Source organism: Crocodylus siamensis, chromosome 1 (genome assembly GCF_052110815.1).
Source record: "Crocodylus siamensis isolate JL-2025a chromosome 1, ASM5211081v1, whole genome shotgun sequence".
Classification (NCBI taxonomy): domain Eukaryota; kingdom Metazoa; phylum Chordata; order Crocodylia; family Crocodylidae; genus Crocodylus; species Crocodylus siamensis.
Window position 1 is genome coordinate 163,590,899 of NC_143395.1, and position 16,494 is coordinate 163,607,392.

Here is a 16,494-nt window from a genome sequence, read left to right on the forward strand (position 1 = left end):
AGGGAGAAGGGGAAGCAAACAAGACTTCTCCATCCGGCAGCATGGAGAGGCAGTTAGGAAGGCCAACCGCACCTTGGCATGCATCCACAGACGCATCTCGAGCAGGTCCAAAGAGCTGATCCTCCCCCTCTATGCGGCACTGGTCAGGCCACAGCTGGAGTACTGCGTCCAGTTCTGGGCGCCGCACTTCAAGAGGGATGTCGACAGCATGGAGAGGGTCCAGAGGAGGGCTACTCGCATGATCGGGGGACAGCAGGGCAGGCCCTATGAGGACAGGCTGCGGGACCTGAACCTGTTCAGCCTCCAAAAGAGAAGGCTGAGGGGGGAATCTTGTGGCCTGTTACAAACTAGTCAGGGGGGGATCAGCAGGCATTGGGGGAGCCCCTGTTCCCCCAAGCACCGCCAGGAGTGACCAGGAGTAACGGTCACAAGCTGGCAGAGGGTAGGTTTAGGTTAGATATGAGGAGGTGCTACTTCATGGTCAGGGCGGCTAGAGTCTGGAACCAGCTTCCAAGAGAAGTGGTGCAGGCCCCTACCCTGGGGGTGTTTAAGAGGAGGTTAGATGCACATCTTGCTGGGGTTGTTTGACCCCAGTATTCTTTCCTGCCATGGCAGGGGGTCAGACTAGATGATCTACTCAGGTCCCTTCCAACCCTAGAAACTATGAAACTATCCCCACTTAAAAAGTAATACCTGCCACACATCCCTACAGCAGGTCAATACTTGCAGAATACTTGGGACATTACAGGATTGGGGTTCAGATCACATACTCACTCCCACCAGGTCTGATACTTGCTTGACCCAAAAGTCACCCAAGGCAAAGACTGTGAGGAAAGAAAGGAGAAAGCTGAGTGGGGGGAAGGAGAAGGGGAAATGAGGGACAAGAGCTAGTAAACCTTTTCATCTTTAAACAACCATTTAATTTTTCTTGCTCAGACTGAGATGCTTTGAAACACCTCACAAGACAGGCTGAGACCGATTCCTGTGCTGCCACTAGTAAGCCCCTCTGCTCTATGATCATTCTTCTGTCATGCACACTGCTGTCTGCAAGCTTTGCAGGGATACCAAAAATCAACCCTGCTGCCTCCACAGTTTGCCTGACCTCTCTCAACAATGAAGTTATCACAAGGAGAGTCTGCTTTTCACTCTCACCACCTCAGAGGGGTGACCCCACTGTGCAAACCCCGCATTGATTAAAAGTTATTTCCCTTATCTTCCTTCTTTAACCTTCACATCAGTGAGAGGGTTAGCAGCCACAGAGAGCCATTAATGGCAAAACAAGAACCATGACTAAGAAAAAGAAAAGAAAAGAAAAAAGATTGGGGAGAAAGTTGTAGAAACATTCAGTTCCCTTGGATTTATGCCCATTTCATCTTGGAAACAAGCTCAGAGTTAAGTATACCAATACACTTGTTCAGCTGCACAGAGGTCATCTTTGGGCTCCTGGACTGATTCGTTAGAGCTGCCATAGTGTTACCTCTCAGCCCCATGTTCTTGGCGAACCCCAACACAGGATGCAGCCTGTCTGACTCACAAAGAATCCCCGCCCCTCCCCTCCTCTACCTAAACAGAAACTGATTAAGATGCAGTGAGAGACGCACCTAAAACCCTCCAGATCAGGGTGACAAGAGTGAAACAACTGCCCTAGGTCTCATTTGCATTTGAGATGGAACCAGATGACCATTCATTTACATGGGAGATGGAGAACAGAAAGCCCGAAGCAGACACCACAGTGAATTCTGGGATCAGAGAAGCAGGGGAGCACTGCAGGATGGGGAATCTGTGCTCCAAATGCTAATCAACCCACACCCCCAGCTCAGCATTTATCAGACCAGTTCTAATCTGGATTTACAAAGGATTCCCCCCACACACGCACCTCTAAGCAGAAGTAAGTTTAATAGGCATCTCAGGCCATACATTCCCCAGTCCCACTATGGGAGGCCTATTTGAACTTAATTGGCTAAAACTCAGTTGCCAGGTTAGGGAATGCTGAAGCAAGACACTGAGTCAGAGGGGGTATGGGCAACATTTGAACAATGGTAAAGGGTTCATCACAGCATCCAGCCCATTGGAGCCCTGACCACAAGTGTTGTCATACTCTTCCCAAGACGACTGGTGGAAGTCCTCCCCTCCCAAAGGTTATGAACACTCTAATAATTGCCTTAAGTCTGTTAAAAGACTACAGTAAGTTCTGGAACAGTCATGCTAAGCTGAGGCTTGTTCACAAGTAAAAATCCAAAAACCCTGATGCTGCAAGCTGTCTATTGTTTCTGAAGAAACCAGGAGATATCCCATCAGTATATCTGCTATCCATAGGAATTTCAAGCTGGCTCCTAAGGTTAGGGAGTAACCAGATACTTGGAGGTGTTTCCTGAGTATCAGTTTCCTGAGATGTTCCAAACCAAATAACCCCATGTCAACAGAAAAGACAATTTGATTTACTCTATTGGGAATGCTTGAAAGAAGTTGAACTGAGGGTATAAAAATCTGTAAAAAACCAGCAGTATGTGTGCTGACACCACCCACTTTCTTTGAGAGGCTGAAGGAAGAAGATCATCTCCCTTCAAGGATCATGCTGAGAACTTTGACCTGTCAGCTTAGCAACCCGAGTGCCTTGGACTGGTGAGATCCCAGCTCTCTCTCTTAGCATAGATTTCTGAACCTGAATTGTATTAGTTAAGCCTGAGCTGAGTTTCCCCAAATACTTAGTGAAACCAGGGTAATACTGTGATTGTTTGTTTTCCTTCGCATGCCTACTAGTGCCATTATATATGCCATATACTTAGCAATAAATAACTTTTATAGTCAAACTGGTGGTAACTGGGTATTTTTTTCCTTCTCTACTTCTCCTTCCCCACTTGCTCTGCAGCAACACTTCTTTTACCTAAGCTAAAGATCCCTGTGAAGCCCAAAAATACTGTGGGGTCTGCTCATCAAGAAGCTAAACGATTGGGACGTGCTGAGTTTGAAACACATAAGGGGATCAGCTTGTACAGGCTGATTGACCCAGTTTGGCTCAGACGTGCCCTAATGAACTGAATGCTGGCTCATGAGGGTGTCCGGCTAGACACCCAGCCAGATTCAGAGATATTCTGTTCACCTGTGTGCTTGCATTTGACTGCAGTTTATTGTTGCTCTGATGAACTGATTCTTGGCATATGAGGGTGTCAGCCTGTCTATGCTGATCAACCCAGCCAGGTCAGGCATGTCAGGTTAATCTGTGTGTGTTTGTGTGTATGACTGATTTGGGGACTGGAGGAACCCAGCCCCACTGAAACTGAGTCCTGCAAGATAGCTCCAGTGAGGGTGAGGACTTGCAGAAGGGAGACATACAGCTCCATATAGAAACACAAGTAACGCAAGCAGCACATTAATAGAACTACCAAGACCCTAGAAATGTATCCCTAATAAATGAGCACACCCCAAAGTAATGGGCAAATCTGGTAACAGTACAGAAAAATGTCTTTGAGCACCGTGGGGATTCTCGCCAGGGTGCAAAGTCATAGGGTACGGGAAAACATGCTTCTTAACTCATTCAGAAAGGAGAAGGGAAGGAAGGGACCTACTGCTTGGGAGTGTGCAGCAGCTGTTAGGATCTTACTGTCATGGGTGCACGTTCTTGCAGCAATACAAATGAAATAAATCACCCCAGCTCAGACTCCAAACAAAGCAGGGTTAAAAGTGGAGCAGTTTTGCTACATTTGTATTGACACAGAATCAAGTGGAGGTACCATATGCACTGTAACAGCTAGTATCAGTATCATTACCATCAATACCATTGTTTTATCTGTCTACATCCTTGACTATCTGTGTGCCAGCTTGCAGGCAACTACTACTCTCACAAGGAAGCCTACCTTATCAAAACAGTCAGAGACTGCACAAAACAAATCCCAAGATAATTCACTGACTGTGGAAGCCTTCACCCCCCACCTCCATCTGTAATGAGATGTCTACCATTCTGTCACTCAAGAGGCAGATACCATGAAGCTGAGACCGAACAGCTCTAGTAGAGGGCTAGCTTAGAACACAAAAAGGTACCTGTACATGCCCCCACCCCAACCCCTGTATGAAAAAACTGATGTGCTCTCAAGCAGCACATCCTCCAAGCTGTGCGGCATACATGCCACACTGCCAGGAGCGCCTGTGCACACTGCACAGCTTAGAGGGAACGCTGCTCTCAAGCTGGAGAGTTCATTGCAAGACTCAGAAGCATTCTGTGGGCACATCTACACAAGATGTTTACTGCAGAGTTGCCCAGTTAGCTCTGCAGTAAAACATTACCATCTACACAGGAATAGACTAACATCTCTAGTTTAGTACTGGTAGACACAAGTACAACCCCTTTGGCAGAAGTTATTTACTCAGCAGAAATACACGTGTAGATGCTGACAGGGCTGGCTGGGGCACAAGAATGCTTCAGTGTGGAGGCTGCCTGCTGTTTTTAAAATTTTTAAAGTTAGACTTGAATCCATGTAGGGCTACCTACATCCAAAGCAGCTTTCTTGGGACTCTTACCCCTGTTCCTTCTTGCCTGTTACACCGCCTGGTCATCCTACCAACATCCTGATCAGTCCTGTACCAACCACATGCCCACTCACTAAAATGTCCACAGTATTTGCACAGCACACATCTACCCAAGCACTAATTTCCAATGCCAGCAATATTACCAGCAGAGACCAAGTTCTTCTACAGAAACACTGAGGCCTCAGTTACAAAAGCTGCAGTTCTGCAGATGTTGGTCACAGGCAGAAGGTTGGAGCTAGGGAAGATGCTCTGTTCAATTCCAGTTATACTATAAACATGGCAAGGCTAATGGCCCACCCCCTCTTGCCAAGTTAAATGCAGTAAGAAGGGAAAATGGGCAGCACATGGAAACTTCACATGATAATGTGTCCAAGCTTTTATGGATAAGAGATGCAAGAACACCTATAATAAAGGTAGGGGAAAGAAAGTCAGGTATAAGCCACCTTGTATAGCACACAGTTTCCCAAGGTGGGCTATGGGCCCATCTGCAGAATAGTGAAGGGTGGGGAAAGAGGCAGGAGTCAATATACCAGAAAAGTATCTCTCTAAATTATTCTCTCATCACTTTCTACAACCTGAATGCCTAGTAAGTATAATGTAGCTGAAGATTAAGCAAAGTCCTTGATTCTTTTCAACCACTAACCATGCGAACTGCTTCACACAGCTTTTGCACAGATACAACTACATCAGTTCAGAGTGCAATTTTTTTACTCCCTTTCCCACACAGCAATAGGCTACCTTGAGACAAAGACCTTTAATACCCACATATCTCCCAAGGTGGGCTGTTAAAATGGTACAGCTTTTGCATTTATACAAGCTGCATGAAGTCAACAGGAAGTTAATCAAATAAGGTGATGCAAAAAAAAAAAAAAAAAAAAAAAAAAAAAAACTCTTGTTCAAACATACTACAGCACAATGCCAACCTTTGGAAACCCTTTCAGGTTTTTATTAGTTTATACAGTAGGCTGTGCCTGAAAAATGAACTTGACCAGTTTGCTAATGACATGCCTGCAGGAAAGCTCACCATTGCGATCCTCAGATCTGAGGCTCTTCTTTGCAACTTCTGCCAGTGCTCCAATGCCAAGACCAACAGCTAATCCTGTAAAATATGGACAGGGAGAGAGAGCCAGAAGTTCAATCAGTAAGTGGACGAGAGAAAGAGGTAACATCTATATATATTATACCACCCAAATACACAGATCAGATAACGCATCAACACCTGTATGTATTTGTCCCAATATACAGAACTTAATAATCTGAAAGCAGGAAAAAAAAAAACTGACAGCACATAGGATTTCAGCTGTTATATATGCATATAAAATACCATGATTGGAGCAGCCTGACTTTTGTGACAGACTGATCCTGCAGTTCCATGCCGATCCCCCTTCTACTGCCTCCCTCCATTCTCTCTAGCACAAGGCCACTCTCAGATCACATTAAGAGTTGTATAACTTTTGTACTCAAAGGGACACACCAATGGACAGACAAGTAAAGGTAGTCTTGCCACCTCCTGAATGTAGCCATGCATTAGAGTGGTGCTGTAGGATAGGCATTTAGGAAAATTTGTTTACAAATCTGGTTTTGACATTAGTTACATTATCAGTTACAGTTACTACAGAAATGAAAAAAAAAAAAGCCACCTTCCCTGCTGAGAAAAACCACAAGCTTGTTAGGCAAGGTTTTTACTAGCGAGTTCAAGGGGAGGGGGAAAGAAGAGGGTCAAACAAGTTGAACCTGTCTGTGTGAGGGGTTTCTCTCCTCCTCAATTAACTCCACTTTTCCCAATAAACACACTTTTTTTTTCTTTTTACACAGTGTGCTCCCGCCAAGTAGAACTCAGCTTCATCTTGATACCATACAGATTGCCCTCTCTACCGCCAAATATCCAGTGTGAAGCTAGATGAGGACAAACTCTAGATACATTACAATGTCTTGTTAAACATTAGCCAGAACGACTGTTTTTCCTTGATCAATTCCAAGGCTGTTTACACATCATTTAATCCCGATAAGGCAAGCTGAGCCATCTCTCAGATGCATACTGAGCTCCGACAGTAAAGGAAGCTGCTATAGATATGGAACTAAGCATTCTTAAAGCAGCACATAAAATTGTACTTTAACAGTGCCTTTCAGAAGAGTGCTCTGCATCCATACAGAAGGTTAGTATTTCAGATCTGTAAAACAGCAGTACACAGAGACCATGAGTTTCAGGACTAAACCTTGCCTTATGCAGGGACAGCACTGTAGTCATAAAGCCTCCATAGTGAACAGCTGCTTTAAGACTAAGGATATGCTACTCCCAGAACCAAAACAAAAACCCTCCAGAGGAACTACTTCTCAATATGGCCAAAAATGTTTATATGCAGGAATGATACCCATGCAACTACTGCAGACAACATGAGGACACTGAGCATCTCTGACCCCATCCATTATACAAGAGTAGTGACACATACAAATAACAGAACACGCAACTGTCCAACTGACTTAACAGAAGGAAGCAAGAAGAATCAGGCTCAATGTCATAAAAAGTGGAAAAAAAATAAGGTCTTCACTAACAAAGGGCAATTTCGTAGGCTGTGAATGAGCACTGGCCTCCAGCTCTCCCATTCTCTGTCAGCAATATGCCCATTTATATTAGCGCAGAGCAGTGTTCCCTATCAAAGCTCCATTTGATCTTCCTCTCAATTCTGACCTGGTTTGGCCCTTTTGTGTCTCCTCCATCCCAGCACTGTTCCAATTTGAGTCAGCCTACACCTGTTAGAAATGACCTCACTTTTCATACTGCACAAACAGCAATTTAAGTTGGTCCCTCCCCATTTAAGAGAGAAGCAAATAAACATGGCATCATCTCAGAAACATTGATATCTATTTACTTATTCTGTCCCGAGTCTCCTTTGGCAAGGGCAGCACATAAATTAAATAAATAAATGCTCTATTAATACACAAAACACTTTACAGGCAAATGGTATCAAGAACCAGATTATATCCTAGGATTTGGGCCTTTGATCCATTTGTACACCAATGTAGGCTATTACCCTATGATCCAGAGGAAACAGCTTGTATTTCAGAGTAGCAGCACACAGTTGGCTGCTACTACTGAATCCCATCATTAGGTGACAGGGAATAGGCAGTAGGCAGTTTGCTCAAGGCAAACTCATATAAACACACTATACCTATACTAGCATAGCAGTATATACTGTAGTGTATACTGTAGTTTTGTCGTCAGTTTTTCCTGAAGTTAATTCTACAGACTAACATAACTTAAACAAATGTAAGGCTGCATATCATATATCCACTTCTTTTTAATCCACTAGAAAGGCTGATTATTCCAAAGTAAACATATTGCACCATGAAACTTTTAGCTATCAATATAAAATCAGGATCAATTCCAGCACACTGAAAACTAGTCCTTGCTTTGGTGAAACTAAAATGAGAATATGGCCCAACATTCATCACACTGCATATCCTGCAGTTCCAACATGTTTATAATCCAACCTGAAAAATGAGAATGCAAAAATCCCTCCTGCAAAAGGCTGCTGGGATCTACATTATATACAAGAAGAGATTAAGAAGGACCAATTTTAACAAATACTTCTTTTTAAATTGCTCAAGGGTTTTCCACCTAGAAAATGTGTACCAAGTAATAGCAAACAACTGCTCAAAACAGATGAAGAAAATACACACATAAGCAAGTTTAAGCCTTGACAGCTGCTTTCTGTTCAAGCCCACAAAGTCCTAACACTGATCACAAGCATTTTGACACTATGGTGAGAGAGTCTGACCGGATGATTGTCCTCCAGGCATTATAATGACATGCAATGAGACACCCCCACAGTGGATCTTCTGATAAAAAGAACTATTTGGAAATGTAAGAGGATATAAAACAAATGTCCAATTCTAGTTTAAACAGAGTGGGAGGAGGGTACAAAACGCCCCCAGGCGTGGGTGGGATTGAACTATTTTGACATCATACCCGAGAAAGGGCAGGAACTGATTGTACTGCAAACTCTCCATTCCTCATGGGTTACTGAAGACCTGGAAGCTACTGCATGGTTTTCCACCTGCAGATTGTTTCTTTAGATATTTTCCCCAACATTTGCCAACACCTATTATGTTAAAAACTAAAATCAAGTGTTAGACATCCTGGAAGCAGGTCTGTTCAAAAAAATCCATTCATCAAGCAAGTGACACAACAAAGCAGATGGATGTTAAACAACTGTGTATTGTTCTGCACAGCTTGCCAGGCTCCAGAAGTGGAAGATATTTTCCTCTTCAGCAGCATATGCTCTGTGTATCGTCATGTTCATGCCCTGAGAAGACTACACTGCATGCTGCTGTGCTGGACAGTGGGGCTGCTGTGTTGCTTGGGGCAGCTTTGCACAGCACAACTTTAGCAAGCAGCATTGATTTCCTTTAGTTTCCTGGATTACTAAATAAAGTCTTCTTTTCCCTCTCCTCTACACTTAAAAATTAAATAAAAGAATTGGTTCCGTCCATATGTACTGAAACAAGAACAGACTACATGTGTTAAGGCAGCATCTGTACTTTCAGAACAATCTGACAGAAACCTATTACAAAGAGAATGCCTCCACTGAAAGTTAGGAGCTCCTCAAGTCATGCTTCTGGCACAATGCTAGGTAATCAGCCACCACTGGAACTGTATCACTGGCATGTTATCCAGAGTACGAGTCATATATAAGTGAATGCAAAGAGGAGACATCTTCAGGGAAGGGATTTATTTCTGTTCAGCAGAAAATTCCAGTAGCTCACACATATTACATGCAGGTGCTGGAGAAGAGAACACCCCAAGCCCGAAGGTGGGGTACAGCCAGCTACCACTCTTATCCTAAAAAGACTACGCGATTCAAGACAAGCTCCCAGCAAGGGGCCATGCACTTTGTCCCCTTTAAAACTGGAAGTCAATGGCAGGCCCATTCCAGCAAAAGGATGGGGTGGCCCAAGATGTTCTCTAGAACATGGGTCCAGTTGATTGAGTTCAAAGGGTGGAAAAGAAACTCCAAACTGGTGCCTTTCTACCAGAACAGGAGAAACAGCAGCAGCAACAATGGATCCTGAAAGGGATGGTACTGAAAGAATGGTGTGACACACTGGTTTTGTAATATTTCTGGTTTAAATATATCCATGTTGCATGCCAGTTTCACTGTCTAGTTTGTAAGCTGGAGGAAAGGGGGTACAGAATGGGTGGAGAAGAGGAGTTAAGAATGAATGAAGTCAGAGCTGCCTTGCCTACATGCTGGACTAGACAGGAACAGGGACCAAATGGCTGGGTCTCATAGCTGCAAAGGAGAAGCCAGGGCTCACTCCATTCCACAAGCTACACCTGAGCAGGCTTCAGGGAGTGTTCAGCGAGGCCCCCTCTACACATTATATTTATGCCACTATTAACTTGTTTGCTGGTGATCAGGCCTATACATATATGGCACGGCAAGAGGCTCAACTGTTGGGATCAGATTCCTACAGTGTCTTTAAAACAAGCATGTTCCAGAGGCCAGGGACCAAACAAGACTGGGGGTCCCCAAGGAAGTGCTCAATACCCTGGAGGAAATCCATGATACCTAGTACTTGTTTATCTATCCTCTAGGGAGAAATAAAAGACAGATTTGGTTTTCACCTCCCCATCCACTCTCCTCAGCATGCCAGAGATACCTCTCTGCACATAACAGAATAAGAGAACCAAGTCACTGCTGTCCCTCCAAAAGTTGCAGAACAGCCAAAATGATCCTCTGTCGCCATTACTTCTTTTTAACCTAAGCCTCTCCAGCAAAGTAAAACCAAAAAAACATCACAGCCATTAAATATATCATTTGGCAATCTCTTTATGTGCCTTCAAATTAATCCATCAGCATATAAAGGTCTCCCTCAAAGTTCAGAGACAGCAGACCACTTGCAGCTCATTGTCAATTTACTTGCTGTTAACAATTAAAAGACTAGCAAAGGCCACCTAGAAATCCCAGAGGGCCTGGGGAACAAGAAAACCAGGTAGGAGGCAAGAAATAGCAGCATCTAGCCTGTCCTTCCTGGCTAACCTCTGCAATTGCTCATGGATTACTGGGTCAAACTTCACTCTCTGCACAGCAGAGGCCAGCCTCCCTTGCCCTTCCTGCCTGACACTGCTCAGTGGGTATTGCAATTCCTGGAATTGGCTAGGAATCCTAAGAAAAAGCAAAAATGGTTTACAGCTCTTGACATCAGTGAATGCTTTCTGGGTGAAAGGCATGATTATTAAGCAGACCACCACCTTATGCATTTGTTTTTAAGACAGTCTTGTTATTTGCAACAACCACATTAGTAGCTCGATAAATTCTTCCTTCTGGTTTTACTCCGAATCAGCAAAAATGTGTACATTGCTGTTTTACTGGCAGGGATAATTAACTTCTCAGTGGCTGCATGGATGTTAAAAAGGAACACAAACTTGCCTGGCACTAGCTCATTCATACATTCCCTGTTGTTTAATCCTCTCCCGACTGTCATACAAGCTGCAACCCATCCTCTAACTAATGGGAAGCCCAAATGCAAGAAATGCCCAGCGACTCCAGCTCACATCAGCTTCAGAGGAATTTCCCAGCATTCAGCTCCATCAATAACCTACCTCCGAGCTTTGAAGTCACTGAAATTACTGCAGCAGAGTAGCTCAAGGGATCACATACAGGCAATGAATGTCATGCTGGAATTTTAAAATGGACCGTCAAACTTTAATAAGAAAAGGGCCTCTCATCAGATTAGAGGCAGCCAAGAAAAGCAATGTACTAGAGTACTAGCTGGTATGGCTTTACATTGTTTTGGGTTTTTTTTCTTCTCATGCACATGTGCAGGCCAGAAACAGTTCTAACCTTAGAGAAAAAAAATTCAGAGAAGCTGTCTCTAGCTATAAATGAAGACAAGCATTTCATATAAACAAGCACAAGGTCCATCAGTAACAGTAACTAAGTGCTATTTTTAAATCTCAAAGCAGTTGGGACAGGTATGATAATTAAAAAAAAAAAAAAATGGAAAAAAAAAAAAAGGCTTTCCCTCCTATCATCCTCTCTCTGACATTGCAGAGCCTCCACATTAATTCAGCACTAGAAAGACTCTCCATCAAGCCTCAAAACCACAGGAGGAATCAGCCCATTTACTGCCCTATTCCTGCTGTTGACTAACCAGGTCATGGACAAGATTTCATTTCCTATACCCCACAACCATAAGGGAGGGGTAGTGCCAGGAAGAAGCAAGCAAGTAAGATTCCACAGGGCAAAGGAAACTGCATAAGCTCACTCCACTACTTAAAATCAGGCTGCCTAGAAAGGACTCCAAGAAACAAAAAGGAACAGGTCAAAAGATAACAGCTTGACTCTTCTTGCTTTCCAAGAACAAATGAGGCCAGGTGATGGCGGGAGGTATGGTATGTTTTCCAAGTTGTGCTGGCTGAAACAACGTATGTTTCTTTTCTGAGAAGTTTCATTTCTCACCTCCCCATCCCCTCAGGATGACTTTCCAGCCTGAAGCATGAGTCAGTCATTCCTCATGCAACAGTTTTGGGTGCAGAGAACAGGAGCCATATAGACACAGTCCTGGAAGTCCACAGGCAGCTTGAGAGCTTGGACAGCTGCCATTTCATATACAGCAGCTGTCAACAAGCAACTAGGATAAATAAAGTTATACCATAAAGGAACAGAGGTGCTGCAACGTGCTTTCCACTGAAACAGGCAGGGCTAGGGTGCAAGGAGCTCCAATATCAGCACTTCGGTGTTTTCAGAGGCCTGTATGAGTTCCTATTTTTGGAATAATGGCAGTGTGCCTTCAAAAACAAGAAGATTATTATACATGGTCTTCTTACAAGAGCATTATATGCAACTGAGAAGACACAGGAGTGTAAAGGATCCTGCATATGAAATCCCGTTTTAGCAGATTCCATGAAGGAGTCAAAAACCTTTACTTCCATCTTGCAATTAAAGAAAAGGTTGCCCTGCAAAAGAGCCAAGTCTCGAGGCATGCACAGCTCCAATATACAGAGGCTAAAGAATTTTCAGAGGCATGTGGCAGGCACCACAATAAGCCCATGAAAGTGGTGGCTGGCCCCTTGATCTGCTTGCATAATTGGCTGGCTGCCTCCTTGACTTGAGTAGACCCCTATCTATGGTGCATTCCACACCACACTGAGCCAGCTTCATTGCAAGTTCAGGACTGTTAGTATCTTACTAGCTGCACCATCATAGTCACTGATGGATAATTAGGTGCATTAAGTGCCTTTCACATGCATTCACGTGCATGCACAGAGCCTCACCTCCAAAGTTGGCAAGTCTCCCAATCCGCGTGACTGGCACCTTCCGCTCTCGGGCCCGTTCACTGAGCTGCAGCAGTTGGGAAGAGAAAAAAAATCCACACTGAAACTTGGCTAAGAGGTGTCATATGAAGTCAGCATATAGTTCCTGTAACGCTTGAAGACCAGCATTGGACTGAAGTTAGCATCTCAAACCTGGGTCTTTGGCATTTCACTTAACATGGACTCCCCCCCACAACATCTTCAAGTTTTCCCAGGTGAATTCAACATTGGCTACTTCACATTAAACATGATGAATGGCAAACACCAGGGGGACATATAGTAAGGAAGCACAGAGAATAAAAAGGCTTGTGCTCTCCCCTCTGGGAGATCCCTGCTTATCACCACCTCTGAAACCCTTTGATGTTCAGGATGCAGGAGGCTCCATAAGACCAACCTGCCCTTGTCACCTACTGCAGAAACTAATGCTTATGAATGGTCCCAGGTTCAGAGCATCCCTCCAACAATAGGTGCAGCAGAAGCCTACACAGGTTTAATAAAAGCAGCACCATAAGTCAAGAGCAAAATGCTAACATTTGCTGTAGGGTTTGTGGAAAGGAGGCAGCAGAAAGCCAATCACAACAACAGTCCTCTCTGCCATGTAGTCTTTTACCCCACTCTAATCTCTCCTCCCCCTTTCAAATGAAAGCCTGGTCAGAATTTAGGTCCACTGATGCCCAGGGACAAAAAATGTAAAGCTTACACTGTCCCACTTTATGTGGTTCACCGTGACCTAAAAGGTTCACTGGTTATTGAGGATTTAAGCATATGCGAACCATTCAATCCTTCACACCTCTGCCAAATCTGCCAGACAACACAGTCCCTTCTAGGACAGAAAGGATTCCTTAGGACATTCCTTGAACTTCCAGGGCCTTGGGCTGTCTGCACCTGCTCTGTGCCTCAGCTGTGAGCCAAGAGTAAATATAGACCCTTTCACTAGCCTAGGCATGCAGCAGTACATTGAGTGCCCAGCATGGGGAAGGCAAGGTGACCCATCCCCTGGTTATACAAAAAGTCCAATTCAGGGTAGAGGTTTTAGCTGTGCTCTCACACCAAATGAAGTGGGGGGGGAGGACTGACTAACACAGCATAGATGGAAACTAACAAGCAGACACATTCCCTTTTCTCCACAAGTGCCAAGGAAGCAGCGAGCCCAGATTTTGGAGAGGTCCCCACAGCTAAAGCCTAGGGCCAGAAATTGTTGTTGTTAATAATAACAATAACAATAATAATAACAATAACAACAACAACAAGAACTACCTACCATCTGCTTGTGAGGCTTATGTTCTGGATTACTTTTGGCCTGCCTGGCTTTTTCAATATCTTCAGCTGTTAGTCCACTTACAGAGTGGTCTTGGTGAAAAGCTCTGTTCTGTCCAGAGGCAGCAGCAAAAGGATTTCCAGGGTCCCTAAATCCTCCAAATAGCTTCGCATTTACTTTGGCAGAAAAGGGATTCTGTCCTGGGCTTGAGTCTCCAGTCTCACTAACGTTTCTAAAAGGTCCATTTGTGGCATAAACATGCGTTGGGCCCTCTGCCCCACTGCATTCATTGGGCTGACCAGAAGATGATGAGAAGTCCTGCGCAGAACTCGATGATGACTCTGATCCTGAGAAAGCATAGTCCCTCGCAAAATCCTCACTGATATCAGTTAAGTTCTCCTGCTTTTTTCCCAGCTCCTGTAAGTTGCATTGGAAACAGTTCAGAAGTAGAAATTGAAAAACCCATAACATCCACCAATAATTCTCATATGGGCACATGATGCTAGGCCAGATCCAAACTTTTCCTGTTTATGGTAAATTTAGTGTGGAATATGGTCCCATCATTTTAAGAATACAAGAGTAATAAATGTACTACTGAACGCATTTTGTCCACTTTATTTCAATCTTATTGGATAAAGGATTATTAACAGTTAAAATAAAAGGCAAGTCCCTGACAAACATCCAAACAACACCCTTTGAGAAAGAAGTTCCATGACACAAATGAAAGTCAGGGCAAGTGCAATAATACCAGAAGAAGATAGTAAGCAGATAGTACAATATTAACCAACTCTGAACTTGCTATAATACATTGTTTAGATACCAGTCACAGGAGCAAAAGAATAACTAGGCAAATAAAAAAAATAAATGCAGAAATTCCCATTACAGTGCAATTTAGCTTAGACCTAGTTGGGCGATCACATCAGCACAGCCAAAGATTTCTGGTAATATTCTTTAATATGATATTTCTTTGCCTCTACAATTAGCTTGTGTATAATGTGTGGGTGACAAGGTACCAGACAGCTAAATTCAATGAACTGGTGTTCTAGGCACACATTTCCCCTGTGGCTCTGCTCAGTCCTGACCTGCAATACCTGCCCTGCTAGCCCAGATACTTTGTTCACTTTCCAGCACTGGTTAAGATTAACACAAGGGATGAGACTAACTCCCTGAGCCATCTAGTGCCTCTGGCTCTCCTCAGCCACCTGCCTCCACAGTAAATAAATCCTGGAGGTGCTGCTGAGGCCTGCAGCCAATAAGTGGGGTTCTAGTCCTCACATGATTATACAAGCAGCAGCACACTTTAGGCTCTTTCCCAAACATTGATTATTTTTTCCCCTCTTTGAGGAAGGAAAGCAGGACATAGCCCTTCCTGTTATGCAGGCAAGTCTCATGTAATTGCAAACAGCAACATCCCTGAAAAAACAAAAAAACAAAAAACCACACAACAAAAAACATGGATTTTTATTCAGTGCATTGAGACCAACCTTTATCACTGTATGAAAAGAGCAGATTTTATTTTTCCTTCTTACTTAATCTTAAAAGGTGGCAAGAACTGTCAGTACTTGGCAAGGGCTACAAGACATTTATAGAAGGTTCTTGTCCTCGCATCTTATAGCACACTAGCTTTCCTGAGACAAGCCACAGACTGTTCTTGTTGTGGCTATAACTCTAAATACAACTGATTTACAGATAGCAAGCTAAATGTACTGCAAACTTTTAAGTGCGACCTTCCTACATTGCAGAAAAGCATGCAAAAAAAAGCAAGTTATAGAAGTCTGTCACAGGATGATGAGTGTTCTCCCTATTTCTCTCCTGCCAACCATGCAACCAAAACATGTGAAAGAACTCCCACATGAGACCTGGGACCAGAGAGAGAGATTTGAAGATCAAAATGTATACATAGTAAAACTGGGGTGCATAAACACCCATAAGTGGACATGCCTAAGTCACTCACACTTCACCGAAGCCAGGGCAAACAAAGATAATATGGGCCTGGAATCCAGCAGATTCACAGAATATGGCCAAAAGAGACAGTTATGGTCTGTAGTCCAACTCCTTACAGCACAGGCCACAGAACTGCAGTGTAGTATTCTCTATCAAACCTACAACACATTTCAGGTATAAATATCTTAGAAGGTCATTATTTAGAGAATGGTCCCGCCAACCTAGGACCCAAAGCACAAGAGATGGCAACACATAAGATGTGGAACTCTCCTGTACATGGGGTCAAAAGCACAGAATTAACAGGCCATCTGCTGAGTACTACTACAAATGCAAACTTAATGCAGGTTCATAGCTTGGCTCTTCTGAAAAATCCAATCTAAACTATGAGTACAAAGAACCTGAACATCTGGCCCTGAACTCCTGTACAAATACACACTTAAGTGTGTGT

At 43.7% G+C, this 16,494-nt stretch overlaps 1 protein-coding gene across 1 annotated transcript in view; it reads right to left on the reverse strand.

Annotated features, from left to right (window-relative positions):
* COQ8A (coenzyme Q8A) overlaps window positions 1–16,494 on the reverse strand; it is a 64,473-nt gene that overhangs the window by 23,956 nt on the left and 24,023 nt on the right. Inside the window, exons 3-5 of the mRNA XM_090047515.1 lie at window positions 14,106–14,519; window positions 12,806–12,872; window positions 5,549–5,623 (exon numbers count right to left, since the gene is read on the reverse strand). Of these exons, the coding sequence (XP_089903641.1) occupies window positions 5,549–5,623; window positions 12,806–12,872; window positions 14,106–14,519 (556 nt within the window). The remainder of the gene's footprint in view (window positions 1–5,548; window positions 5,624–12,805; window positions 12,873–14,105; window positions 14,520–16,494) is intronic.